Genomic DNA, 27406 nt, shown 5'->3' on the forward strand with positions numbered 1-27406 from the left:
AACAGATCTAACCCGGTTAACCTTTGAACCACCTTCCCCTTTTCCTCCGCCAGAAGTCACAAGACACCGCGCCGTTACAGTTTGATGAATGACGGTCGTGCCCACGGCGATGAGCTGGCGCTGAAATCTGAGCAGCAAAGTTACTGACAGAACTGAGAGAAGACGGACGCAAAGGAAGAAGAAGAAGAGGAGAGCTGGTGAATACTATAGAGGTAATGATAAATCCATCTGTCGCTGTTCCGTTCCTGTTACTGCTTGTGCATCAGTGGTTTTTATTGGTGGCGGCTTCGTCATTAAATTCTCCTTAAAGCTCTGCTGATCTCCTGGACACTGTCCTGTAGATCAGCCACACAAGGATCCATTCAAGAGTCGCTTCAAGTTCAAATCAAAACTACTTTGAGGATGTTCAAGGGATTCTCTTTTACTCCCCCCCCCTCCCCATGACTTTTTCATTCTTCCTCCACAACACTAGACTGATAAAGGTCCAGGACGAGCTAAGAAGGAAGACACGCCAGTACCATGTCATCTGTCTACTTCGACCCGGGCTCAGATTCAGGCGTGAACGGGTGAGTGGTGCCAGTAAACCCAGGGTGTTCTGTGGAGCTTTTAGCCCTGCAGGATGCAGATTAGATCAGCATCTCTGTGTTTTTGCCTGCTCCCCTGCATCCTGTCAGAAACGTAGCCAAGATGGAAGACGCCAAAGTGAAGATTGACGACGGAAAGGACGAGGCCGTGGTGCCGGACACAATGTATCAGTAAGTTGGGAGTGACAGGCTTCACCTGAGTTTACGGCGTTCCTCACGAGGAAAGAGCTGTAAAAACAAACAAACAAAACAACCCACAATCGTCACTGCCGTGCTGTTTGTGTGTGTTGCAGCAATATTCGCAAGAAGATCACGCCTGTGGTCATGTCCTTTGGATTCCGGTGAGTGCTCTTTACTGTGGCATCCCTGAACACATGACATGCATGACCCACCCCTTTCCTGATCGTGTGTGTGTGTGTGTGTGTGTGTGTGTGTGTGTGTGTGTGTGTGTGTGTGTGTGTGTGTGTGTGTGTGTGTGTGTGTGTGTGTGTGTGTGTGTGTGTGTGTGTGTTCTAGAATACTTGGAGTGGTTCTGATCCTGGTGGACTTTGTGCTGGTGATTGTGGATCTGGCCCTGCCGCTCAGGAGCAGAGAAGTCGGGGATGCCATCGAGGCTGTGTCCCTGGTCATCTCCTTCTTTTTCCTCGCTGATGTTCTCCTGCGGGTCTATGTGGCAGGGTGAGTGACGGCGGTCTGGGTCCTGTTAGTTTGCCAAGTTAGCCATTGCACGGACAAGAGCAAGTGTCTTTTTTTTTGTGCCATTCCAGTGCAGTAGCAACACCACAGCAGTGACGAAAACGTTCCCCTGTATAATTCTTACAGCCCTGGGGTTAATGATCTGCTCAGACTAGAGAGAGATAGAGAGAATCCAACTGCAGTTAAATGGTGTGCATCCAAAGGCAGTTAACCTACTACACTTGTAGTGCGTGTGAGCAGAAGCCGTTCCCTGTAAGGGTGATGTAAACATTCCCAGAGCTCCGAGTCAGCACAAACCAAGAGTGATAATCCGTTAAACGGGAAGTCGCAAAGAGGAAGCTGGACAGGAAATGTGAAAGCGTGTTTTGGACTTTGGCTCCGTGAGGGACAGAATCCTGAGTGCTGATCTCTGCATGCAGCCGTTTCTCCTCGCCGTATTCTGTCTGTTTTAATTCCTCGCCGAGAACTTTTGTAACTGCCCCCTGTGTCTCTGTGAACATTTTTACTCTCAGGTTCAGAGTTTATTTCAGCTCCAAGCTGAACATTGTGGACGCCTGCGTCGTCATCATTACGCTGGTGGTCACCATGATCTACACCTTCTCAGACCTGTCGGGGCCCAGTCTCATCCCCAGGTAGATGCACCTGGCGGGCTGACTCAAACCACCTGTGTCGCCGTGTCCAGCCGTAATGCTGTTTAGCAAATCTACACCAGCCAATGTCATCGTCACTACATCAGCACTTGGATATTCCTTTTGCACCAATTGCCAAACCACAGCTTGGCCTCGCAGCATGAAGAGCAAAAGTCCAATTACATGTTCAACTGCATTTTATCCACCAGGGTGGTGACATTTCTCCGCTTCCTGAGAATAATAATCCTGGTGAGGGTTTTCAGGCTGGCCGCTCAGAAGGAGGAGCTGGAGAAGGTCACCAGGCGGATGGTAAGACGGTGGCAGAAGTGAGCGGGGCCCTGCAGGAGAGCAGACGTTCCTTTTCCTGCTGGCCTCTCACTCGTTGTTTTCCCTCAGGTCTCTGAGAACAAGAGGCGATATCAGAAAGACGGATTCGACCTGGACCTCACCTATGTCACAGGTAGTTGCTTTAACTCGTGGTGCGTGATGACCTGCCGTGTCACCGTTCTCAGAGTGATGATCATCTGCCTTTTCCCGCTCTTGTTAGACCGAGTCATCGCGATGTCGTTCCCCTCCTCGGGCAAACAGTCGTTCTATCGGAATCCGATCAGGGTGAGTCTCGCTCAGCCTCAGTTGGATTGCGGCTGCCGTAAACTCCCAAGCGGAAGCAGAACTGAACGCTCGCTCCTCTGTTTTTTCAAACAGGAAGTGGCGCGCTTCTTGGACACGAAACACGAAGGACACTATAAAGTTTACAACCTGTGCAGTAAGTTCAGGCATCCGCCGATCACATGACTCGGGCAACGTCCACACCTCAGGTGTTGGTGCTGAAGTCTCAAGTATTCCAGTTGAAATGGGATTTAGCCCTGTGTCAGCATCTCTGTGTCACCAGGTGAGAAAGGCTACGACCCCCAGTTCTTCCACTACAAGGTGGAACGCATCTTCGTAGACGACCACAACGTCCCCTCTCTGCAGTGAGTAACACTCTGCCTTGTCGGTGCGCCGTGTTGTGTCCGGCCCGTCTCAGTGTCTGCTTCCTAAACCCAGGGACATGCTGAGCTACACGGCTAACGTGAGGGAGTGGATGTCCGCCGACCCCAAAAACATCATCGCCATTCACTGTAAAGGAGGGAAAGGTACTGATGGGTGACGCTAAGTTTTTCTCCATTGGTTGTGTTGATCTGTTGAGGAGGTGCAGACAATAAACAGTAATGCTGCTGCTCTGTTCCAGGACGCACCGGCACCATGGTTTGCACGTGGCTGATCGACAGCGACCAGTTTGAGAGTGCTCAGGTACGTCTGTTTATCCAAACATGTTAGTTAGAAAGCTTTTAAAAATCATGTCTACGTCTAATTTATTTGGCAAGTAAGAAAGCAAAACAAGTAAACAGTCCTTCGACTTGATCTTTCTCTACCTGAATTTTTGGCAACTTTTCTGAGAATTTGGAAATGAATTAAGTATGACATTCAACCACTAAAAGAAGTTTATCTGTTCAGCAAACAAGTAAATCAAGTATATAATCTGACACCTGAATGAAGAAGTTATAATGCACCATGTTTTTTTTCTTTTGTAAAATAGTAAATTTGGCATCTCTCAGAAGCATTAATAAAAATGTCTTACCAGTCAAAGAGCTGTCGATGTATTAACCCTAAGACAAACATTGAAAAAAAAAAAAATTGGTAATTACCAGTGCCGTTAATTTAGGGCAGCTGTGGCATATGATTAGTTGAGCACTATATAGATGTGTCAAATTAGTGGACTGTCGATCCACCAGGACAGTCTGGAGTACTTTGGCGAGAGGAGGACAGACAAGAGTCGCAGTTCCAAGTTTCAGGGGGTTGAAACTCCCTCTCAGGTAGGAGCCACTCAAAGTCTATTGGGGTTCTGGTTATGTTTTAGAGACCTTTTCAAGCCCACGCTGTGGTTGTCTTCCTGTGGACCGCAGAGTCGGTACGTGGGCTACTATGAGATTATGAAGACCAAGTTCAACAGACAGCTTCCTGTGCTGAAAAGCCTCAAGATCAAGAGCATCCGCATCCACTCCATAGGAGGTAAAACCTGTATTTTTCTCCCTGGACAGCTTCAGAGCAGCCATTTATCCCTCCTCGCTTGTGGAGACTGATGTATTGTTGTGGATTTTACAAATTTGAAAGGGGACAGAAACAAGGCAGTGTTTCTCAAGGGGAGGAATGATGAGCCTGGGGGGGCCATGTTGTTCCCTCTGTGATGTCACAAAGGGCTGATTTTTAAAAGAGCATGGAGAACAATAAGCCAAAAATATGGATGGGCTATTTTCATTAAGGAGATTTCTATTGATTGGGCCGCAGGCACATTTTGATGTGGGACTTGTGGGTCAATTGATTTTAGTTGTGCAAGAGCTGAGAGCGAAACGTCACTATTGTTGGAAGTGATTGTTGCAAATGTGGACTTATCATGCATGTTTTTCTTATGCTTTTTTTGCTCAGGTGTGGGTAAAGGCGACGGCAGCGACCTCAAGGTGAAAATAATTCTGAAGAAACAGCAGGTGTTTCAGTGCGTTTGTGCCAAACAGGAAAACTGCTCGGTAGGTCTCTTCACGAACACGTGCTTCAGGCCACGGCTGCTTCAAACCCACAAGCGCATTGACCAAGTCTGGGGCGGTTTTTAGGTGTTTCCTGATGTGGGCAATAACGCTGCAGTCATCAGCCTGCAGAATGGGCCTGTGGTGGAAGGAGACGTAAAGGTCATGTTTGAGTCGAGCGCCGTAAGTCACTTCACACGCTCCTGTTGCAGACGAGCTCCTCCAGTTGTGTGACGATTCATGATCTGATGTCTCTGTTCAGGGCCTGCCGAAAGGATATGAGGACGTTCCGTTCTACTTCTGGTTTAACACCTCATTCATAGAGGACAACAAGTATGTCTTGTTTTTCTGTCACCGGTGACTCATTTAGTTTTCACGCGATGCTGACTGATCCAACTCTTGTCAGGCTGTTCTTGCCCAGAGAAGAGCTGGACAACCCACACAAACCGAAGACCTGGGACCTGTACAAGGAAGACTTTGGTGTCACCATGTTCTTCACGGACCCATAGCCAGAGAGGATACAGGAAACGGCGCCTCGGCTTCACTGCCAACGGTGGATGCCGTACAGAAAGTCAATGGAACACTAAAGACAGAAATCAGCCGCAGGGCCGGAGTCGGGTCATGTCTGCAGAGAAGAACTTAACTCACAGTTGTGAGTCTCACAGGGAATCATTGTGTGTGTGTCTGTTGACTCTTGTGTCCTTAAATAAATTGTAAATATTGATGCTATGACATTGGGATGGAGCGTCTAGTTGAGTTGCACCTGACCACAACTGCGTGGGGCAGAATTGTGACAACCCTGATCTCCAAGAGATTCAAACATGTTTTGGCAGGAAGAAAAAAAAAAACAGCAATTTTGCAGGCGGCTGCAAACAGAGGGCTAAAGTATAGTATAGTATAGTATCATTTTGATTTAAGAGAAATTTTGACACTGAAAGAAAAGTCTCAAAATTGAGTGTCTCCTTTTTATCATGGTTCTCAATGTACTTTACCATCATAATGCAAAAGTATGGTTGCATTTATATCATTCATTGTCTCAGCAATATAACCAAACGTTGAAATAAATCCAAAAGAAGAGCACACAGACATCAAGTTTCAATTTTACTTCATAATTTAAAAAAAGAAAATTAATCTTTACATTTTTTTTTTTTACTTATTAAAAAAAAAAAAAATCAACTGCTTCTCCTTGTGTCAGCTGAAACCAAGTCGAAACATTTTTCAAACTTGCACCAGGCACGACGAGAACGTTGACAGGCCAAAGGATTAAAGTGCAGACATACTGTAAGTAGCCCAGGTGATAAATACTGTCCCATCATTTGAGGACCTTTGAGGCAGCTTGTGTTGTGCGGTAAATATGAATCTTAAGATTCCCAGATTCAATCAGTAAAACGGTCATCTTAAAAACTGTGAATCTTTCAAACCCAGCCAACACTATGCAGCCTAGCAAGAGGAGCGAGTTCAAATAATACTGAAAAGATTTGTAAATTTTCTTCTATGCGCCAAAATTCACGAGGAATTGTTTAAAAAAAATTAAAGTGTCTTATGTAAAAAAAAAAATCCAATTAAGGCTTAAAAAAAAAGTGGAATCCATCACCACCACTTTGTGGATGCAGAACTAGTTAAGGGTGTGAGGTGATTCTGAGCAGAACAGCATTTAAGTAGTTATTCATGGGTAGTTTTTAAAATTAAATTTCCTGAATATGGAGGCGGCCACTGCAGCAGATTGGCCCCAACAGCATCTCTAAAACACGCTTCTGATCACAGTCACCTGTTCAAAATATCGCCAACATAAGGCATCGCCGAGGAGTCTGTGGTTCCAAATCGCATGCTTCAGCGCACTGAAGATCTGGAAGACATCACTGAAGATCTTACTTGGAGAAAGAGGGTTTTTAACCAACCCTCAAGCCAACAGCATTAAAATTACAGAAATTAAAAGCAAAGTGTATCACACACAAAGTGAACATTAAAATGCGCACTAATGACGCCGATGCTACAACAGCACTTCCTCTGCATCACCAATATGACGTCGTTTCAGGCTGTGAACAGCAGCGTGCGGTTTGGATCATACCTTCGCAGCCAGGCAATTTCTGGCTTTGTACAAAGGGTAATGATTGGCCATGCCGCTCCCTCCGAACCCAAACATGTAGTCCACACCTTCCGGTCAGCAGAGAGCTTTTCTAGGCAAGTTTCCAATCAAACCGTCAATGAGGTCACACTGCACCAGCTCGTCATTGCGCCCGCTTCGCAGGAGGCACAGCAGCGTGGTTTTGCACAAGTCTGTGCAGGGCTCTGACACATGTCCTTTGTGCTCATAGTACCAGAACTTCTGGAAGACCTGGTCATCCTTGATGAAGGTCTGAATCAGCCTATCGTAGTCAGCTGGGAAGAGGCTGGCCAGGCCGTAGGCCTTGGTGGCCCGGTACAACAGGCTCCACTTGGGATCTTTCTCTGGGATTCCCCCCGTTCCTGGTTTCTGGTTGGCCTCTGTGAGGTTGAGGATGTAGGTCTCGTGGTCCAGCACCATGCGGGAGCTGGTCGTGTAGTTCCCGTCCACATAGTAGACACGGTAACCTACAAGAAAAAGAGAGAGAGGTTTTGCCGTTGTCGTGTCTGGCTTTAGGGTAAACCGTTCATTTGAAACACAGACCTGGGTTGAGATTGATATATGTTGTGACGCTGGGAGCGATGAATGCCACTCCCAGTGGGCGGGACATGGTGGCCTCGTCGTAAAACATTTGGAACTCGTCCACGTGTGTGTGGCCGAAAAACTGCCCAGTTATTGTGCTTTCATATCTGGAAAAAGGAGAAAAATATTATTTAAGTTAGTGATGTCATTGGGGTGACACAGTGGGGCTGTGGTCAGCGCCGTCTCCTCACAGCAAGAATGTTGTGGGTTCCATCCCGGGCCTGGGGCCTTTCTGTGAGGAGTTTGCAAGTTCTCCCTGTGCATGTGAGGCCAATTAGGAACTCTGAATTGTCCGTATGTGTGTATATGAGTAAGTGTGAATGGGCAAATGGCAAATGTTTGTTTGTCTTTCTATGCAATTTGTCCAGGGTGAAACTCTGCCCGACTCCCAATTGCTGGGCTAGGCACCAGCAGACCCCTGCCATCCTGAGTGCAGGTGTAAGCGGGTATAGAAGATGTATGTAATGTTAGTGAGGTCTGTATTTTACATTTCCAGTAGAGCAATTAATTTTTCATAAGTAAGTAAGTACATAAATAAAATAACCACAAAGCATATCTCACTTTGCTTCCTACATCAGCAAGGAGTGGTTTGTTTGTACTGCGGAGGCCAACAAGCCAACCAAAGGACTTTACAATAGCAAATATTTGAATTCAGTATTACTTGAAAACCCAACGACTGATAAGTCGGTCAGCTGATCATGTGCTGCGTCTATCAGGGTTGTACGGGTCACAGTGAATCACTCGATAATGGGGCGAGCACAGAAGGCGTATCAGCCAGACATATTTCTTCAAACTGTTGGCTCAAATGCGGTTCAAGCGTTTATCAGGTTGCGTTTGCATGAGTCAACACCTAATAAGTGCACAAATGTCTCCCCCTTCAGGAGAAGAAAGCAAATGTTTTTTTTGAGATAGTGTTGCGATAGGAAAATGCAATGTGTTCAAAGGTTTGAAGCTGTTGGCAATGGCAACAGTTGCGTACAGCCTTGGAGTCTTAAAACCAAAGAGTCACTATCTTTGGATTAAAGTGATCAATGTAGGTACCTGTTGACAATGTGATAGTAGTTCCAGCTCCAGCTGCTGAGACACAAACCGGGTGGGATGTGACCAATGATGTGCACCTAAACATAGGGGGAAAAGGCGTCATGCAGAGCATTAAAAAAAAACATGAAACCAACACACACAAATTGCATTTGTGATAAAGTATCTTGCCGTGGCGTCTTTACCTTCTCACCCTTGTCCTCGCTGGCCTGCAGGATGTGCACCAGCCACTGCAGTTGGTTGGCGGGGTCGGTGGAGTTCACCAGCAGCCAGAAGTTTTCTCGGGCGCAGAAGTTCATGTTCAGGGAGACCACTCTGAGACCAGGCTGGATCTTCATGGTGTAGAAGCCTCCAAATCTGGGAAAATGAATGCTTGTTGTAGGAGTCTGGAAGCTGGAATTCATCAGCAGCAGCCACTGAACAAGCTACATTCTTGGAAAGGGATGGGCTCTTTTGTGAAATACAAGGTGGTGGAGACATTGGCAGACTACAAATGTGACATTTCAGATTTAACACTCATTTAAAAGTAAAGCCTAATCTACAATTTTTAGTTTGTGTAGTGCAATTAAAATGATTTGAAGAAAAAGTAAGAACCTTAAAGTTTTCAGAGCCTCCTCCGACAGCCACGGTCTCCATTCGTCTGCCATCGCCTTGTACAGCCAGCTGCTGGACCTGTTGCCATGAACAAATGGTGGCGGGAAGCTGTTCACCGGTGTGCTCTCATGGTTTCCTACAGTAGGGAACACGGTCACATTGGCCCCAAGGTACCTGAGGAGAGACGGGGAGGGGGGAATCAAATATGTGTTACAAAAAACACCCAAAAGCAAACACACTTGAAGGATGAAGATAAGTAAATTACTTGTGGATGAGCCGGGAGATGGTTCGAAGCTCCACCAGCTGCTGGCTCCTGGTCTGAGACCACACGTTGTGCGCCGGGATGTCTCCCCCCCAGTACACCCAGTCCCAGGGTCCAGCGGCGGCGATGTTCTGCAGCATGTTTTCCACCGTCCTCAGGGGCAGGTCGCACTTGCCGTAGGTTCCCCAGTAGCCCGCCTCCCTGTGCCTCCAGGTGGGAAAGCCAGAGTCTTTACGGCAACACAGGGGCTTGTTGCAGTCGGCGGCGCTGCCAACTACATAATCCTGCCAGGTGAGAGGAAGGGGCGGGTGATGAGAGATGCTACGCACAGGCAACTTCCCCAGCGGCAGGCTGGACTCCGGGCACTCACCTGGTCCCAGTGGATGTCGGTCAGGAAGAGGATCTTGCTCTGCGGAGAACCCGCTTTGGGAGGGGTGGGCGGCGTGACCGGGGGCTTGGGGACCTTGGGCAAAGTGACGTTCCACGGAGAGTAGATGTCAAATTTGCCGCAGGTAGGGCCCACGAGCAGGGCGCACGCCTCGGAGGGCGACAGCAGGGAGCGCCGCAGAGCCATGATGAAGTCGTCCCTGAACAATTCAGTTATGTCCCGGCACACATGCTCTTCGCTCAGGTGGAGTCGGGCGCACGTCTCGCCAATTGCACGTGCCACTCTCTCGTCGTTTGTTTCGCTCTGGAAGACATTTTTTTTTGAGTTGGAAATCGCAGGTTGTTGTTTGTGAAGACATGAGAGGCCCAAGCACGAGTGAAAACCTCAGACTTCCCCTAAGTTCTAGCTTACTTCTTTTACTTCACTAAACCACAGAAGTGGAACATAAAGAGGGATCTAATGACAAATGTTCAGAACATTTAATAAAAATGCTGTTTGCAATAAATTCCACCAAATTTTCCATGTGAGAAAAAAAAGGAGGAGTACTCATGGTCTTTTAGGCACAAAGTGATCAAAATCTACTTTTCTTATTGAATGAATTAGCTCCAGGAGCCAGATGGTCTCTAGCTGATTCAGGCGGTGATTCCTTTGTTTCATATGATGCACTTGGTTGCAAATTTGCAAAAAGGAGACACAAGAGAAACCTCAATCTTGGTGGTAAAAACACTCTCTGGTGTAATGCGGCCCCCAGACTGCGCAACACAATAATGAAACAAAACAAAACAAAACAAAACAAAACATAAAAATAAATAAACGTGGCAGTGGCAGCAGAAGTGCAGCATCACCTTGACTTAAAATCAGTTGCTTCATTTGGAAAGGTTTCTTGTATTCAATGTCACATCACGGCATGTTATCTTAGATACATGAAACACGAGTAGAATAATCTTTTCTATTAGTGCTCAGGAAAAAACAACAACAACAACAACAACAAACAACAACAACAAACTTCCTAACATTACCGCGAGGGCGAGGTCCACGACGCCAAAGACAACTTCGCACAGGCGACAGGTGACGTTCCTCCAGCCGAATCTGAACCCGGGGCTGCTCATCCGCTCCATCAACATCATCCTGTGCTGCTCCGGCTTTGCCATCGGGTGACAGGAGCCAATCGGCGGCCACACCAGGAACAGCAGGAGGGTCATCAACCCCGGGAGCCTCATGGTTGCGTCGAGCCGTCCGCTGGGGTACTGCGTGTTCCGAGCCTCGTTCTGCGGGGGAGTGGGGGCACACAAGAACTAACTAGTCACGGAAGTAACACACACGGCGAGAGGTGTCAGTGCATCTCTGCACGAACAGGAACCAATGACTCAGCCACGCAAAGTCAAAGGTGGTAGAACACGCAAAAAGTCCAATGGGACGGCTGAGTGATGAGTGTGCTAACTAGCGGCACTTTATAGCGCTTTGTTTCGAAGCTGCTGCTCACCAGTGGTGCTCCCGTCGTCTCGCCGGACTTGTGGTGACGGCTAACGAGACAAAAGGGGGTTCACTGTGGTAATGTCCCCTGTTCGTCCTGGTTAAAGCGGGGCAGGAACTGAGTTCACCGCCCTCTTGCATTGGTTCCTGTTTTCAGCGCCCCGTCTTCAAGAGCTCGACGCTCAGCTGACTCGTCACGTGACCAAGCTTCTATTTTTTTTTTTCTCTCTCTCTCTCTTCTTCTTCTTCCCTCCGCCACCACCGCCGCGTCTGATGGCGTGTCAAACGCGAGAAAACATGCACGAGGCACTATTGGAAGGATTCATTGACCTCCGATATTATTTCCTTCATCAGCGGGTTTTGCTGTTTGCTCGGCAGAAGCGCCACGTGCTTTGTTAGTATCTCTGGAGCAGGAACTGCTGCTTTGAGAGGTATGAATCCCCGGGTTTCGTCACTTTCAAACTATATTTAGGGCACACGCACACGTTCAGAAAACATGTCCAATGAGGAGAAAATTATCTCGGTCGCTTGCGTCGGAACAACAAGAGGAGAAAACAAAGGATCTTATGAATGCAATAAATCATTTTGGTTTTAGTTTAGTTCCATTTAGATAAATTGAAAATGGAGATGTAATCCAATATAGGACATTCAGGATCAGTGACTAATGCTGATAAGAACACGTTGTCTGTCTCAGTCTGATAATTCTCCAAGACGGACGCTTGCACAACAAAACCAGAGGATTTATCATAAATATAAAACATTTATTGCAAAGATTATAGGCGTTGATGAAAGCATTATTTTTCAACACGTTGCTTTGGATCCGTTTCTTTCAAACTCATTGCCATGTACTGTCCATACTGGATCAATAAACATATTTCCATCCCTTAAAAAAAGAAGTAACATAGGCATAAGAATAAACATTTATACCTCCAAATTAAATTATACAAGAACAAATAAAATAGATGTGTTTGGACTGTGTGTCTGAAGTGGTCTTTGACAGTATTTACAGTGGCTTAGCTGATATGTGACGGAAGCAAGGTTAACAAGTGGTCTGAAAATGTAACAAAAAAATAAAACAAAAATCATTAATAGTATAGTAGTGGAGTTGCAGGGAGCCCTTTAAAAGCATTTATTTGTCTTGCATCTTCTCCAGGATGGGAACGATCATGTCAAACTTCGGTCTCTTGGCTGGGTCTTCGTTCATGCAGAGCCGCATCAGTTTACAGATATGAGGTGAAATCCCAGGAGGGATTGTGGGACGCAGACCTTCCAGGGCCACCTGAGCAGGAGCGGGGAGGAGACAAGAGGTAAAGTTTCAGGATAAGCCCGAAGTAGATAAATATTTCCATCCTAACTCACCTTCATGCCGATCTCCATGTGCGAGAGGTCAGCAAAGGGCACCTCTCTGGTGACCAGCTCCCACAGCAACACCGCAAAGCTCCACATATCTGCCGATCGTCGATTAATGTCCTCGGGTTTCTTCTGCAAGGCTGGAAAAAATATGAGTAGATTGGCTGAAGGGTCTGTTTTAGCTCTGAGTGCGGACGACACACTGCATGGTTTAATGTAAAGCAGTGAACAGAGTTTGCATCAAATCATACAGAGAAGGATATATGATGCCTATAGAAGTAGATAACAGAGGGGATTGAAAATTGACGGGGGTCGGGGGGTGGGGGTACCTTCAGGGGCCATCCATGCTGGAGAATACATGCGTCCGGGACACTGGAAGGAGAACTTGGCATCGGCCATGCTGATTCTAGCAGTCATGTCCTCATCAATCTGAAAGCAGTTAAAGTCAGTTGAGATCCCATATTATGCAAAATGCACAACAATGTTTTCTCACAATAATGTGTCTCTAGCCTGCCCAGAATGACCAAAGTTCAGCCTGTATTTATTTTACTAGCTCCAGTTTTCATAAAGTGTATCCTTTCACCTCTGGGCCACAAACAGAGGGCTTAATACAATTAAACCTTCTTCAGGTTAATTGTTCTTACATCAATCCTTCAGTGAACTTTGAAGTTGTTTTTTATTTTTATTTCTTCTTTAGCTCCACCTTCAGAAAATAAACTAGGACAGCAGCACAAATTAGCCATTTGTGATGTCACAAAGGGCACTGATAACTTCCTCAGGAAAGCCACGGCTCCCCTAGTGAAATGTTTTAGTTTTTGCCACTCTTTCCATGCTTGTGGGAAGTTTAACAAAACGCTCATGTTAGCAGGAGGCTACATCTACAACCAAACTTGTTGGTTGGTTGCCCCCTAGTGGTAGTCAAGGGTGGGAATAACCTGCTCTCACCATAACATGTTTGCTGTTGAGGTAAAGTCGTGAAACCATTGGTTCCAAGGTGTGGAGGAAAGCCATGCCGCTCGCTATGTCCAGCGCGAACCTCACGGCCTGGCTCTGGTCGACCACCAGGGCTGAGGGAGGAGGGAACCGGAGGAGAGGAGTGAAAATGTGCCCAGCTGCAGGCACATCCGGTTGAATCGTTCAAACTACTCACTAGTGCCCTGGTGCAGGATGTTGAAAAGAGATCCGTAGGGCATGTAATGGGTGATGATGATGGGGTGAGGGGATGGAGGTGCCTGACAGGCCCCGAGAACAGGGAGAATGTTTGGATGAGAGAAGATCCTACAGACAGATGGCAGAAGAGTGTGAACAACTCCGTTCATTCATGATGTGCTACAATCTTCTTATATTAGGATCTGATGCTATTTAAAAATGCCATGTGTAAAGGGATTTTCGATGCTGCAAAAACGAATACACAGGGACAAAAAGGTGGTTTTAAAAACCACTTGTTGCCCTCTAACATTGACCCTGTTGACTCTAAAAAGAGAATGCCAAGTGCCAAGTTGCTCTTGGAAAGGTGTTGCTTGGAAATTTGCAGGCCTTAACTCTCGCAATGTTGACAACCCCTTTTTAAATTGGCCCATCTCATTTCTCTCCTATTATGGCTTTGTTTAGCATGTAGAGTCAACAGCTGCAAACCATTGTGTCATTGGCAAAACTGAAGCAAAGGTTTTCAGAGCTTTCGCCAACAAAAGCGATCCTCAAAATGGACGCGTGAGAATCACCTGAGTTTCGGGTGTTCCTCATTGAAGTCTCTGCTCCTCCTGGTGGTCCAGTCCCTCACCTGCAGCACCTTCACTATGATCTCGTCGCCTTGCCATCGACCTTGCCATAACTGTATATAGAACAGCCAGTCAATTAAACAGCAGGGCAGATTTAGAAAAATAAAAAAAACACACTCTATAATGGCCTGGCAGCATGCACTGACCTCTCCTGACTGGTTCTCATTGATCTTGGCCAGCAGAGAAAGCTGCTTGTAATCAATACCAGCCTGCTTGTTGAGGGTGCCATTACCTGGAAGTATCCAAAACATGAACAATCCAACCGAGTTCCCGGATTCGATAATACGATTTGTGTTACTCACGGGGTCGTGTTCTCATGGTGCCCTTCCAGAAAGTTTCTTTATAGGGGACCTTGGTCATGCTTTGGCCCATTTTCTCTGCCTTTTCTACAAAAAAGGGAGGGAAGACAAACAGTTGCTGCAGTCAAACCTTTAACTTGACAGGAAATAACCCAGTGAGGTTTTAAAGGTCCCATATTATACCCTTTATCTAATTTATTCATCTTGGCCTCAAGTGGAGCAATCTTGCATTGTTAATAATCAATAAAACTCTCTAGAGCTGCAGGGCATTTAGCCCTCTGTTTGCAGCCTACAGTATAATATTATTCAATGTTAGCTTTCCCCTAAAACTGATGTTTTGCTTTGCTGGAGCTCCCACATGTTTGGAAGGTACTGAGACCGTGAGGCAATCTCGAAAGGAAAGAATGAACACTGCTGGGGGGTTGTTGTCACTAATCTGGACAGTGCCTTCAATGACATCACAGAGGACTGATATGTTCCAGGACACACTCTCGAAAAACTGAAGCAAGCAAAAATAAGTAAAAGCTTCAGTTTTCTCTTTTCAAGTTGGTTAGACACATTGGATGACCTTTTAAAAATACTGTTCATGACCTCTGACCTTGGAGCAGCTGTCTTAGATGAGGCTTGGCCTTGTCCAGAGGTGTCTGTCCATACCGGTTACACATACAGACCTGGGCGCCGCTGGCCACCAAGTCCTACAAAAGACAGACAGAGCAGCATACTTTAACGCCCACACCCCTTCTTGCCAGAGGAGGGCAGTGTAACCCTGAAACAGCACCATAGGAGCAACTGTGGTGTGTGTGTGTGTGTGTGTGTGTGTGTGTGTGTGTGTGTGTGTTACACTGTACCTCTGCCACCTCATCTTGGCCCCAGAAGCAGGCATAGTGGAGTGGTGTGTTTCCGTGCTCGTTGACCGTATTGGGGTCGGCTTTGCACTGAATCAGCTGGTATTCGCAGGAAACAGGACGCGGAAAGTTGTGCAAGAGAAACAGTTAAAAAAACAATGACAAAAAAAGCATAAAAGCGTTCTTCTGATTTATGTCTAAGTGCTTGCGCCACCTTTGCCACAATGTCTCGGTGCCCGTGACTGGCTGCCAGATGCAGCGGGGTGTCGTCTCCGCGGTTCATCACATTTATTCGAGCGCCTCTCATGATGAGCATGTCCACGACGCCGCTCCTCCCCTCCCGGCACGCCCAGTGGAGGGGGCTGAATCCGTGGTCATCGCTAGAAAACACACACACACACACACACACACACACACACACACACACACACACACACACACACACACAACCACACGTTACCAAAGACTGTAAAAAGACGGTACCCATTGCTTCCCTGCTTGCCGCTCAGTATTTGGTGTTGGAATTGGGGGATTAGATCACCCAATGATTCCTGGGCGCTGCACCGCGGAACCTTTTAACCTTTAAAGCTCCAGATCTCGTTCTGAGGTGCTCATTTCTCCAGTGAGGTCCAGGATTTTTGGTTTTTGCCCAAATAATGTCCAGAAAACAACATTCTTAGCATTTTGTTTCCTTCCTAAATGCTAAGTTTTGTCTTCCTGCAAGCACGGATGCCCTGCTGCGGCTCATGTTTGGCACCTGTCTGGGAAGAGAGGTACTGACGGCCACTGTGACATCACAAAGGGCTGATTTCCAAAGCAGCATGCTTTAGTTCACATTTTCTGAAAAGAGGAGCAAAAAAATAAAAGTAAATGATGGACTTTTCTCACATCTCGGCAGCAAACTGACCAGCTGCATCACTGTACGTTGCAGAAACTGTCCTAAAAAATATTAGTCATGGGAATGAACCACAACATGGGACTCGGATTAAAATATTTAGAAAAGGTGGTTAGAACACACGCCTTCCAGTGGTGCCAGCTGAATAAACAGTAACTGTGGGTCTTTTCTCCCTGAAACCTCGGACACGCAGGTTCTCACATCCCACCAGTCTTTATTTAGACCTGAGCACATGCTTCACCATTACGCCCGTGGCCTGGAAGCGGCGCGTCGGCGGGCACGGTGATAAATATGTCCGCGGAGTGTTGGAATGCCTGCTCGCCGTGCGCCTAGACTGCTCGCACAGCAGTCTGCGAGGAGCCGAGAGCCGTCACCTGGGTGCGAGCAGCCCACCCAACCACCCACCCCCACTGTTAACCTTAGTAACTTAGAGTCCCTCCACCCCCCCTCCCACCCACCCACCAACCCACCAACATGATCTTAACTCTGCTGCAGCTGCCTGAGCTCCTCACACCGCCGTGCAAAGCCACGAAACCTGCCCTCTGATTAACAATGAACCTACGGACGGTGTGTGTGTGTGTGTGTGTGTGTGTGTGTGTGTGTGTGTGTGTGTGTGTGTGTGTGTGTGTGTGTGTGGCCTGTAGGAAACGGCCATCACTAGCAGTTTGGGAACCCGGACTCTGGATGGACAGCCCATCGTCTGGCTAACCCTCTAAATAGTCAAAACAGACAGGGCAGCGTTGCAAAACCAGAGTGGAGTCCTGCACATTCTTTAAAAGTCGACAACCCCCCCTCCCCCCCACCCCACCCTTCTCCTAACCCCATGCAACTTCCTGTGTCAATCAAGTACACAAGCACTTCCTGGGGGAAGATCTGAAACAACAGCTCGCTTGACGTCCCACGGGGCAGCACATTTTCCCAGCGCAACACAACTCTTAATGTGCATTATTGGGGGGGAAATGATGGTTGTTCTGCGCAGGCTGCTGCTGCCGCCTCGCCTCGGGCCAGTAATGAGTGCTCTCCCGCTCTGATGTTTACGCCGGGGCTGCCGGAGGAGCTCTGTCGGCGGGAGCCTGGCCCTTTATGGAGTTGAGCAGAGGAAATGGCCCTGGCTGCTGCGTGGTTGGCCAGCAGCTCTGCGAGCCCCACGAGTCAACGTCAACAAACTGCACATATATGGCCTGGCCCAAGAATGAGATAACCAAGGTCTTTGGCGCTGAGGTCTTGGAGCTCCCCTCCGGTGTTGAAATAATATCAGCCAGCAGGATCTGGCTGTGGGGGCTCAAAAAAATGGATAAAAACCTTATGGGAAATTATAATAGTTTTATAATGGGTAATTTCTTCATCTATCAGAGCTTGTGACGCATTATTCACAATCCACTCTGGAAAAAGCGCCATTCAAATGAGATTCTCTTACTAATGTGCTGTTAGGGCAAAACAAAACAAAACAAAACTAAACCGCATCAGGCGCTGTGTAGGATGAGTTTAAGGCCATAATATCATCTGAGTCATCTGTGTGCAGTCATCCCAAAAATCGCCCACATGCTTTTTATGCACAGGCTTCTGGAAGGATGACATCATAGGGAGAGGAATTCAAGAAGAAGCTGGAAAAGGGGGGTGTGGGGTGGTGGGGTGTAACCCAGAAAAACTAGACTGGGATTAGCAGAGCCGGCTGGTGTGTAGCAGAGGCAGCAGCACATGTGGAGCTGCAGTGAGGGAGGAAAAAAAAGCACATCATGGAAAGTATTTGAGCACCTTTCATAGTGGCCAGGGATAGTTTTTACACGCACGCACGCACAAGCAGCAGCAGCAGCAGCAGCAACCGCCTCACACACCGCAGCAAATCCTCCCGACTGCCTGTAAATAATCTGACATCCAAGCAGCAGCTAGTGTGTGTGTGTGTGTGTGTGTGTGTGTGTGTGTGTGTTGATCTGATGTCTCACCCCAAGTTGAGGTCGTTCTCCGTGTTGTCCAGCCACAGGCGGACAGCCACAGAGTTGCCCTCTCGACACTGCGTGAAGATGTCATCCATGGTTGCGCTGCGGGCTTCCTCTGGTGACTGCTCGCTGCTGTTGCTGCTGCTGTTGCTGCTGCTCCTTCAGGGGGAGGAAAAAAAAAAAGTTGGGATCAGATATATTAAGCCTGGCAAAGGAAGTATTCGGAAATGAGACACAACGCCGCCTCGAGCAACAAGAAAGAAAGAAAGAAAGACAGACAGACAGACAGACAGAAAGAGAGAGACAGAAAGAAAGAGAGAAAGAAAGATGTCAGACCCAAATATGACGAAGGATGCGTCAGGGTGTGTAAAATAAGCGATTGTGAGCGTCCACAGAATGAAATGGAAGTGTTTGAGTTTCAAAGTTTTAAGCGCATTTCTCCAACATCAGAGCTATCACGTTGTTGTAAGACCGACACCAAACCAGCTAATCCACCAATGGGCTTTACAACTTTAAAATCCAACATCCCCTTGACGGCAACTTCTTCCGACGGGGCCGACGTCTTAGATCACTTTCAAATCTATTGTTAAAAAGTCACGTTGAAGTTCGGATCCGCCGCAGAAACTCCATCTCCCACAAGCCAAGTCGAACTTTTCAGCAATCTGTGTCTCCTTACCAGCTTTCGATATCTCGATTTTCCTTTCAGATTCCTTATTTTTTTCTTTCCTTCCCAGCCGCCGAGGAAAAGTCCGCCGTCTCCTCAGACTTCTGGAGCAAGGAGGGGGAATTGTTGGTCGGAGTCCACGCCCCGTAACTCCGAGCTGATGTGGGCTACTGGCGGCGGGAGGCAGCTCCGCTACTGTCAGGGACGACGGGACGCTGCGAAACGGCGACACCTGCTGGATGCAATGCAGCGATGCGACGCCCGGCGGCCAAAAATACCCGCAGCAGGTGAGGGGTGACATCTCGCACACAAATACTGCTATTCCTCTGCGCTTCACTCGTCTCTCTGTCAGCTGGAGTCAGGGGTAAAATTAGCTGCGCGCTTGTTTCATTCATTTGCTGTCCAGTGGAGTAATTAATCTCAAGTAATGTTTCAAAGCAACTGTAGTAATAACCTGTTGTTTTCATAGTGACTGCTGTTAAGATTATTGCTTTCGCCACCTCATTAAAGAGATAAATATGGCATTAGCCATGTATTCATGGGGATTACAAATAAACAGCAATGCAAAAACAATAAGTTGAATTATCTTTAGCCCTTTATTATAAATAAATTATTCATTTTAAGTAAAAAATGAGATTGACAATTCTTATCAAATCTGAAGGTTTAATTTTCACATAAAACAATACTTTGCTGCTACAGGATATGCTGATTCTTCAGCAGTCTCAAACCAAAATGATACATTAAAAAACAAAAAAAAAGAAAGCATTGACGTGGAACATTTTTCTGAATGTGTACTTACAACTTTTTTCACCGCTGTTACACTTTGCTGACATACGTATTTCTGTCCAAAAATATTTCTGTTGGTGCAATTCTTCTCATGTGCCATCTCCCCGGTGTTTCACTTTAATCAGCATTTGTTTATTAGAATGCACCGCATTTTCAATAGGCACATTTCTCAACAGCGTGTTTGTGCTGGCACGTAAACAAAGCATCGGAGGTACAGGCGAAAAATGTTTCCCATTTACTTGTTTACTTTGGTTCCAGCAGCATGGGCATGATTTATAGCACATAAACTGAATTTGCATGGATTCATATGAAACCTAAATATGACAGTGAAAAATACAGCAACATTTAAGTTTCAGACATAACGTTACGTTCCCCCCCCCATTGACATTTCCATTACCTCTCCTCCACTGAAAAACAACAGACCAACTCTGGCTGGAGGAGCTGATTTGATACTGTGAATAGTTTGGAAGGGAGACATATATCACAGTTTGATGAGCCAACACTGACAGAGACTGTGCATCATTCCTTGCTGGCCGCAGAGGGAACGTGTGCGGTTAGGGCTGCTGTCGCCACGTCGGCTGGTGCTGAAGATGATTTGGATGGCACAAAAACAGCCGATGATGACGAGCTCTCAATCTGGGCGCCGGCTACCTGCTGCTGAGGCAGGCCTGCGGCGAGAGACAGTCCGCTGCCAGGATCGTTGAGCACTGAGGGATACGTTGCTTCATTAATTGGCGTGAGCGCTGCAGCAGCTGATAAACTGACCTCTGAGGCCGCTGCGGATTTGGGCACCCTGGTGTTAAGCCCAGGTGGGATTTCTAATTCTGATGGCATTGAGAGAGGCACTTGGACCTCTGGCACAGTATCAGTCACTGAGAGGGTTCCTTGTGGGAGCGGCGCTAAGGTGATGCTGCTTTCAGATGCCTGTGGGGCCTCTGCGGCCGGAGGCAGAGCGGCAGCCTCTGCGGCCGGAGGCAGAGCGGCAGCCTCTGCGGCCGGAGGCAGAGCGGCAGCCTCTGCGGCCTTGACTTTGCTCTCCATCTCCTCCAACCGCCGCTGAACCATCCGGGGCATCAGCTGCACGTAGGTGCCCATCAAGCGATGGTTAGAGCGAATCAGCTTGCCCGCGCAGTTGTCCACACAGCGCTCCTGGGACAACGACAGGAAAGAGCACAATAGTGATATTGTTCAACAAAGGAGGAAAGAAAAGTTTGACAAGCATTTAATTAGAATGATTTAATAATAGAGAAATTGTTCATCTTAAAACAAAACTGAATTATCTCTGCGGTCTTAAATGAATGTCCTTACATTAAAGTGTAATGGAAATGTAATAAATAACTGGTGAAAAAATTCGAGATACATAACAGCACGTCAAATGACGCTGACCAAGGTGACCAACATCAAACGAGCCCTCAGCTAAAGCATGGCCGTTAAAAGATAATGACAAGAATGCGTTTTACCCACAAAGCCATAAAGCATAATGTTACATTCAGATAGACAAAATATACCGGCACGCAGCGGCACCCGTACCTCGTCCATGGTGAGGTTTCTGTAGTTGAAGTTGCTGCTGCATCGCTGGAAGCAGATTTCCGTCATACGGTTGTAAACCAGGAGAAAATCCCGCAGCTGCACAAGACAAGGCGGTTAATATCAGAAAAGATCGGTGAAAGTTTTGATCACGAATGCGTCAATACGACTTACATTTCGCATTTGCTGGTCAGGATCCATTGTGATTCTGTCGGCTTCGGGTTAGCTGAGATGCTAACAGCAAGAACCGGAGGGACTACTCAGACTCACTAGGGTAACCGTTTGTATTTTCCCTAGTTTTTAACTGTCTACAGTGATGAGGGAATTTACCCATAGGATGCCAATTGCATGTCAGAGTGAACAGGTCCCTAAAAGCATCTAATATTGACAGAATTGGCTGAGAATTTTAGCAGGCATGACATTCATAGCGCGCCGCCATCTTTGGTTCTTAGATAGTCTCCGCCCCCAGCAGACGCGTCACTCGGTTGTAGTCCTCAAACAATGTTCTGCTCCCAGCACAGGTACAGTGGAATTTGTTCATCATCTTCAACTGCTGATTTTCCGCTAGGTTATACACAGTTAGAGTACAATGCAGCAATGACTTCGTTATAAAAACTAGAAGATATTTTAATGGAATATTTTGGAAAATGATTGAAATTTTGATTTACTCACAAGCATGATTAAATGCTTATTTTGAGATACATTTGTAATGGATTCTTAACGGCCCACTCTGTAACATTTTAAAATGATCAAAATGTAATGCATGTGGTTGTAAGACATTGTCACTGAAAACAAACTGTGTTTTCAACTTATTTTGCAAACATTGCAAAACGAATCCACTTGTGGCCATTCTGTGTGACCAAGATTTTTCTTGAGAAAATCCAGAATGTGGATTTTGTCAGGGTCATTCAATTTACTAGTCTTTCATTTCCTTGCAACATGCGTTCACTCTAGATGTCCCTAAATCTTCCTCACGGTGCCTTCAAACCTCCAGTAATGGACAAATACTGTCTTGCTAAATGTCTGCATCTCCTCATGTGGCGTTGCACCACCACTTTGTGTCCACAACAGTTGAAAGCGAGGAAGAAAAAAAAAAAGAGGCCCAAGGGCCTAAATGAATCCACAGCGGGGAAAAATAGGCCACAGTCAGCTATTGGAAAAACTGTCACAACAAAGGGTTAGTGGACTGCAGGCTTCACTTCAGAGCCCAGTCCCCACTGCAGAAAGAAGGCCAGTGGGAATTACAGACAGCAAAATAATCATTTAGGCAGATGGCGCATCAACCCATAAGTGCAGATTATAAGGCTAATGACCATTATCATAACTTTGATGAGGAAAATCCTTGGTGGGTGACATTAACATAATAATACACCCACGGTAGGGCAAAACACATGACTTATAGCTGCTTTCTCTCTCCTCTCTTTAATTTGATATTTATGTTAATTTCATCTTGACTCAAAACATCTCTGACAAGCACATCTGCCCGTGCTTGGACAAGCACATTTCTTCAAGGAGGTGTCACCTCTGGAGGCTTGGCTGTCGCCCACAGCACGGAAAGACAGCAGTTACAAAATGCCGCACCCTCCCCTTTTGCACGTTTTCCACAAGAAATCTAGATCGTGCCTGTCCTCTGATCATTTGAAGCCTCCCTTTTGTCTTTGGCAAACAAATTTCCACCTTGGCCCTTGACCTCTAAATGTCACTAAATGTTTCCTCTGCTTTGTGTTCATTTCATCGCCTTTACAGGAAGATGCACCTTTTGTTCTGCAGTTGCTCAATGGGCAGAGTTCACGGGGGTTGAATCATTGCATCAGGGGAAAGTGTTCACGCTACAGTGAAAGGTGAATATTGAATCAGACAGTTTATGTTGAAGAAACAAGTGATTGGAATTTTTTATTATTATTATTATTTTGACACAATATTGACATTGCAATTTTGCTGGGGACAATTCTGTCAGTCTCAGTTTGTATCCTGAACTCATCCTGGGCTGTAGTGGAGCAAGCTCACAAAATGAATAATACTAGTAATAATAATTAAAAAAAAAGAAAGAAAAGAAAGCCCTCTTTAGTTCCCAAATACATTACACACATGTAGACCTCCATTTACAACCTTTATCAAAAATGGTCAGTTTTTAACAGAAGACTACCATGTGTCCAGGCACTGATCATTCCAATGGCTCGGGCCTCATGAAGGTTGAGAGGCCCCGCCCCAGGGAACCACTTCCTGCTAATACACTGATATTGCGCAACCCGTCAAAATGGAAAAAAGTGGCTCCATTGCTGTTTTGATTAATATGTTGTTTCTGAATTAATCAGACAAGTCTTTGATATACTTGCCTTTTTTAAATGACACACTTTTCATTTGGCATGGGTTCTATTGACCGTTTCTGCTTTTGCTTTTGCCAACAAGTCTAGCAAGTGAAGTGAAGGATGGACTGTTGGAGACTCGAGACACAGAAAACGGCCGTAAAGTGAATTGTGCAAATTAGGGGGACCTTTTAAACAACTTTTTAGCTATTGTGGTTGCTTTCGCTGAGCGAGCCGTCACTCTGACTGGCCTCCACCTCCGACAGCTGCGTACATGCACTTCCGTTGCTGTAGCTCTGCCTTTCCCTCCTCCCCTTCCTCTCTGAGTACCCGTCCCCGGAGCATCTCACCCCGTCCCAGCATGCACTCTCCCCCTCCGAGCTCCTTTCTTTCTCCTTGTCCTCGGCCTCCTGGGCTATCTGCTGGCTGTTCAGGTAGATGCTACTGTGCGACACCATGGTGCCGGTGTCTCTGCTGGGAAGTTGTGCGTCCACGTCGGCGTTCACCTCCAAGAACACGTTGGCGGGGGTCGCCTGGCGAACAGGCGGCTGGTCCTGCGGCGCGTTGTGGCCCTGCTGGCGAGCTTTCTTCCGTAACTTGGCCATCTTCAGGTCAAGCGAGGCGTAATTCAGGTCTGGATCTGTGAGCTGATTTTAACAGAAGCAGCGGAAACATGTTTGTAATTGCTGTCGCCAATTCTGTGGCTGCTCCTTCACAGAAACTTCTGTCTTTGGTTTATTTTTAGAACACCACGTTTTTAATCTGGTCTTCGGTTCACAGCTTCGTTGACCACAACCTGTATCATTCTAGCTGCCTTCCGCCTTGAAAATATGTCAGCCTGAGCTGCATATGCTGCAGATGAAACTGAAGATATTCACTGTTGGTGGGAAAAGAACAATGCAAACCCCTAATAGCACACATCATTAAACAGGTACATTGATTGTACATTATGGGAACTCATTTCTTATTTTCATCACCTCGTCAGTTTGGTCTTTCATTTATTTTTTTTAAGTCCATTAGTCCATGCAGCAGCACACGCAGCTTAGATATAATCATAAAAAACCTTTAGTTCTACAGTTATACTATCCTGACAGCCAGACACACAGAAGCCCCAGACAAACAACAATTTTTATTAATAAGCAAATTACAGACGACATGACGTGAGCATAAGGTGACTCGCTCAAAGAAAACCAAAAAAGAAGCCGGTGTGAGTGTTTACCTTCGTGCGATCTCTGGCGTGCTGCGCAGTCATTATCTCGTAGCAGCCTTCCACCGAACCTGAGGATGAGAAGCACACGGTCGGCTGATGCACTGCGTATTTGTTTCAATGCAGTCCGTGAGTCACACGGCTCTTTTGAGGTGTGAATTGGTCCAAAATTACACTACAACTCATTATTTGTTTTGAGACACTAGATCATTTTCAGCTGTCGCTGTGGGATGCAAGACGAGATAAAACTGCAGTTCAGTTGTGTTTGATGCACATTTGCATTTAGTCGCTGTTGGAAATGATAAAGGTGAAACCAAACTCAAAAGGAAGGTGTTCAGTAGATTTTTTAACCCGACATGTATATTGTTGCTCATGACTGAAAATTTGTCCAAACTGCCAAATAAACTTTCAGCTTGTCTTCTTTGCAGGCACATTTTACACATTTTAATTCTTTATTACTCTTAATGTTTGGGGGAAAAAAAACAAAAAAACAGCTCATGAATTCAGAAAATAGGGAACCAAGTGTCTGTGTTTGAGGCTTCCTGTTTCTCCTCAACGGTGACGGAACGGCTCGCCGGCCAATGCTCACCTCTCCTGTTTGCAATGATGTTGCCGTAGATGGGATTTTCCAGCTGATCGGGATAACTGTCAGAGTCCACCTGCTCCTGGTGCTGCTGACCCTGACTGGAGTTGGGGAAATCATGCCCCGGATCCTGTGAGATGCTTTGGCAAAGGAACAGAGGGGCACTGTCACACTTTTCTGTGGGAAACTGAAATTCTTGCACCAACAAAACACTTTTCGTGGGACACAACGCCTGACGCAGCGCTCCAGATGAGGACGTGTCATTAGGGCATCAATTGGAAAACAAACAAGAAAAAAAAAAGTGCCCACCTTTCTTCATCAAAAACGTATGGGGTGCAGCATGTGGTTGTGCCTTTCGAAGAAATAAACAAAACATTTAGTCATTTAGGTTTTTCCAAAGAATTGTCCATGTAAACGCTGAGAGAGTCATATCTTTTTTAAAATATATTTTTACATAAATATTTGAAACAAAAACAACATCCGAGAAAAACTGAAGCGTACCTCTGCTAGGAGGAGGCTGGCGTCTGATGAAGAGGAAGGCATTGAGAATCATTGAGGCAAACAGGGCCAGAGATAATAGCACCAGGCCCGGGACCGCCAGTTCACAGTCTGAAAAAGTCACAGGCAGGCTGACCGTTACTGCCTTTAAAACCGCTTCAGCTTCTGTTTGTGGCCACTCTCCCCTCTCAGAAACTGAATATTGAAAAAAAAAAAATCCCACACATTTCAGATTTTCTCCTTCAGCTGTCCTAATGATGAGCGGAAAAGACCCACAAACAAAAGAAAACAAGGAAACTAAAACACAAGGACGGCAGTTAAAACCGCATTTTTGTTTTTTGGACCTGCGTGAATGAAAAGGCCTGAAAGGGAAAACGAGACAAGCGACAGGAAATCAAAACTCACTCTCTTTTGTTTTTTGTTTTTCTAGCAAATCAGAGCATCATGCTGCGTACCGTCTAAAGTTGCCATTCGTGGAAGCACTGAATAACATCTGCAATCTAAACAGTGTAGAGGTCACACAGCAAGCGTGGGCAGGTGCCGTGAGCCCTGCATTGAAACTAGTGATGCAGGGCTCACCGTACGGAGAATTCTGGGGGAAAGGAAACACACGAAGAGTTTAATAGACGAAGCAGTGAGACATCGTCAGCAAGATCGAAAGGACGATCCACTTTGAAGTAATGCTTTCTGTTAATCTGCATTATTGTTTGTCCAACTGCTCTGAGATCATTTTTCTTTATTTTCTCTCTCTTTTTTTTAATTAACAGTTACAATTGAAACAACACTGAAAAAGGAGCCCTACCGTCCTACAGCCTCTAATAGAAAACACATCAACAAAAGCTTATTTTCAGCAGTTGGCCTGATCTCACCTGTCATACTCGGGCCGTCTTCAACAAAATGGGCTGTCTGTCTTGACGCTGAGCGTTGTCGGTCCTCCATCGCATTGCTCAGCCAGTGACGTTTGCTAGCCCCACCCCCCACCCCTTTTGATTCTTCACCTCGCCTCCGTTACCTCCGTTGTCTGGTGGCGTCACAGCTGAAGAAGCTGTTTCCTTGTGCAGTTACAAACAGGAAGCAGTAACCTCATTCTGATGAGCCGCCGGTTTGAGAACGAAAGACGGGGAGCAACTGCGCACCGTCAGTCATTCGTTGCAGTTCAAACGTCGACGAGGCAACAAGTCTAACGGCTGAGATATGAGAAGTACAACGGAGATATTTCTTTACTGGAACTCTGGAACTTTGAGAAACTCATTGAAGTTAAACCTCTTTATAAGCAGTGTCACATTGTATTTGATCAATTTCATTCTGCTCTTCAACCACATAGACCCCATCCAGATTTCTTTTGTTGCTCCCTGGCCACATTTTGTACCTGTGTGTGTGTGTGTGTGTGTGTGTGTATTGGCGGGCAGGATTGGAGTGCGGCTTGTGAGTGAAAGTGAAAAACAATTTCAAAGAATCAAGCAAAATCAAACATCTGTTTTGAATATTTTAATAATATATATATACCTTAGATATATGCGTAACAGTGTATTTTTTGCGGTGAAAAGGTCAAAATGAAAAAAAAAAACAACAACAAGATGAGAGTAGACAAGATGAGTAAGACCAGTACATGATGAATCTGTGGACCTTGATGTCCACCTGATATCTGAGCAGTGGGTGTCTTGGCTAACATGTGTAATCAGCTTGTTGAAAGGAGCCACCATGGACCATCCGCTCTGTCTGCTCAGATGGCAGAAACCTGATTATCAGATATACAAGAGAAATGAGCCTGAATCTGATTTGACAGTATCTGATCTCCCTCATTTCCCTTCCCTACTTAC

The 27406-nt window shown here is 46.3% G+C and overlaps 5 protein-coding genes across 8 annotated transcripts; 1 reads left to right on the forward strand and 4 right to left on the reverse strand.

Annotated features, from left to right (window-relative positions):
• Positions 1-473: 473 nt before the first annotated feature.
• Positions 474-5202, forward strand: tpte (transmembrane phosphatase with tensin homology). 2 transcript variants are annotated; one of them, XM_076031625.1, is made up of 18 exons: positions 474-566; positions 675-755; positions 878-925; positions 1101-1262; positions 1793-1912; positions 2119-2218; positions 2306-2369; positions 2457-2521; positions 2615-2675; positions 2802-2883; positions 2957-3045; positions 3141-3202; positions 3685-3765; positions 3856-3961; positions 4376-4473; positions 4558-4653; positions 4733-4803; positions 4877-5202. In XM_076031625.1, the coding sequence occupies exons 1-18, from the start codon at positions 520-522 to the stop codon at positions 4977-4979; spliced, it is 1536 nt and encodes a 511-aa protein (XP_075887740.1). In that variant the 5' UTR covers positions 474-519; the 3' UTR covers positions 4980-5202. The 2 variants fall into 2 exon arrangements, with proteins under 2 accessions (XP_075887740.1, XP_075887741.1); XM_076031626.1 differs by lacking the exon at positions 3685-3765.
• A 278-nt stretch (positions 5203-5480) lies between these two features.
• Positions 5481-11081, reverse strand: smpd1 (sphingomyelin phosphodiesterase 1). Its single transcript, XM_076031624.1, has 9 exons — positions 10922-11081; positions 10458-10706; positions 9421-9741; positions 9054-9334; positions 8789-8962; positions 8380-8551; positions 8198-8274; positions 7118-7263; positions 5481-7041 (listed from the first exon to the last, which is right to left on the reverse strand). The coding sequence occupies exons 2-9, from the start codon at positions 10656-10658 to the stop codon at positions 6632-6634; spliced, it is 1782 nt and encodes a 593-aa protein (XP_075887739.1). The 5' UTR covers positions 10659-10706; positions 10922-11081; the 3' UTR covers positions 5481-6631.
• A 570-nt stretch (positions 11082-11651) lies between these two features.
• On the reverse strand, positions 11652-18830 carry ilk (integrin-linked kinase). The gene is made up of 13 exons (XM_076031627.1): positions 18692-18830; positions 18022-18174; positions 15398-15563; positions 15187-15282; positions 14937-15033; positions 14342-14425; positions 14186-14271; positions 13983-14092; positions 13412-13539; positions 13207-13328; positions 12591-12690; positions 12271-12401; positions 11652-12190 (listed from the first exon to the last, which is right to left on the reverse strand). The coding sequence occupies exons 2-13, from the start codon at positions 18108-18110 to the stop codon at positions 12041-12043; spliced, it is 1359 nt and encodes a 452-aa protein (XP_075887742.1). The 5' UTR covers positions 18111-18174; positions 18692-18830; the 3' UTR covers positions 11652-12040.
• Positions 18831-19252: 422 nt separating this feature from the next.
• timm10b (translocase of inner mitochondrial membrane 10 homolog B (yeast)) lies at positions 19253-21459 on the reverse strand. Of its 2 annotated transcripts, none has more exons than XM_076031629.1 (4): positions 21167-21459; positions 20996-21091; positions 20446-20614; positions 19253-20391 (listed from the first exon to the last, which is right to left on the reverse strand). In XM_076031629.1, exons 1-4 carry the CDS (start codon positions 21191-21193, stop codon positions 19985-19987), a joined length of 699 nt encoding a protein of 232 aa, XP_075887744.1. In that variant the 5' UTR covers positions 21194-21459; the 3' UTR covers positions 19253-19984. The 2 variants fall into 2 exon arrangements, with proteins under 2 accessions (XP_075887744.1, XP_075887743.1); XM_076031628.1 differs by having other exon boundaries at positions 19253-20398; positions 20453-20614; positions 21167-21458.
• Positions 21460-22855: 1396 nt separating this feature from the next.
• On the reverse strand, positions 22856-26608 carry LOC142891791 (uncharacterized). 2 transcript variants are annotated; one of them, XM_076031619.1, is made up of 6 exons: positions 26456-26608; positions 25590-25697; positions 25398-25440; positions 25095-25228; positions 24518-24576; positions 22856-23945 (listed from the first exon to the last, which is right to left on the reverse strand). In XM_076031619.1, exons 1-6 carry the CDS (start codon positions 26523-26525, stop codon positions 23502-23504), a joined length of 858 nt encoding a protein of 285 aa, XP_075887734.1. In that variant the 5' UTR covers positions 26526-26608; the 3' UTR covers positions 22856-23501. The 2 variants fall into 2 exon arrangements, with proteins under 2 accessions (XP_075887734.1, XP_075887735.1); XM_076031620.1 differs by lacking the exon at positions 26456-26608 and adding an exon at positions 26042-26444.
• Positions 26609-27406: the final 798 nt, after the last annotated feature.

This window comes from Nelusetta ayraudi, unplaced genomic scaffold (genome assembly GCF_046127955.1).
Source record: "Nelusetta ayraudi isolate G7.1 ecotype Tasmania unplaced genomic scaffold, CSIRO-AGI_Nayr_v1 ptg000033l, whole genome shotgun sequence".
Taxonomy (NCBI): Eukaryota; Metazoa; Chordata; class Actinopteri; order Tetraodontiformes; family Monacanthidae; genus Nelusetta; species Nelusetta ayraudi.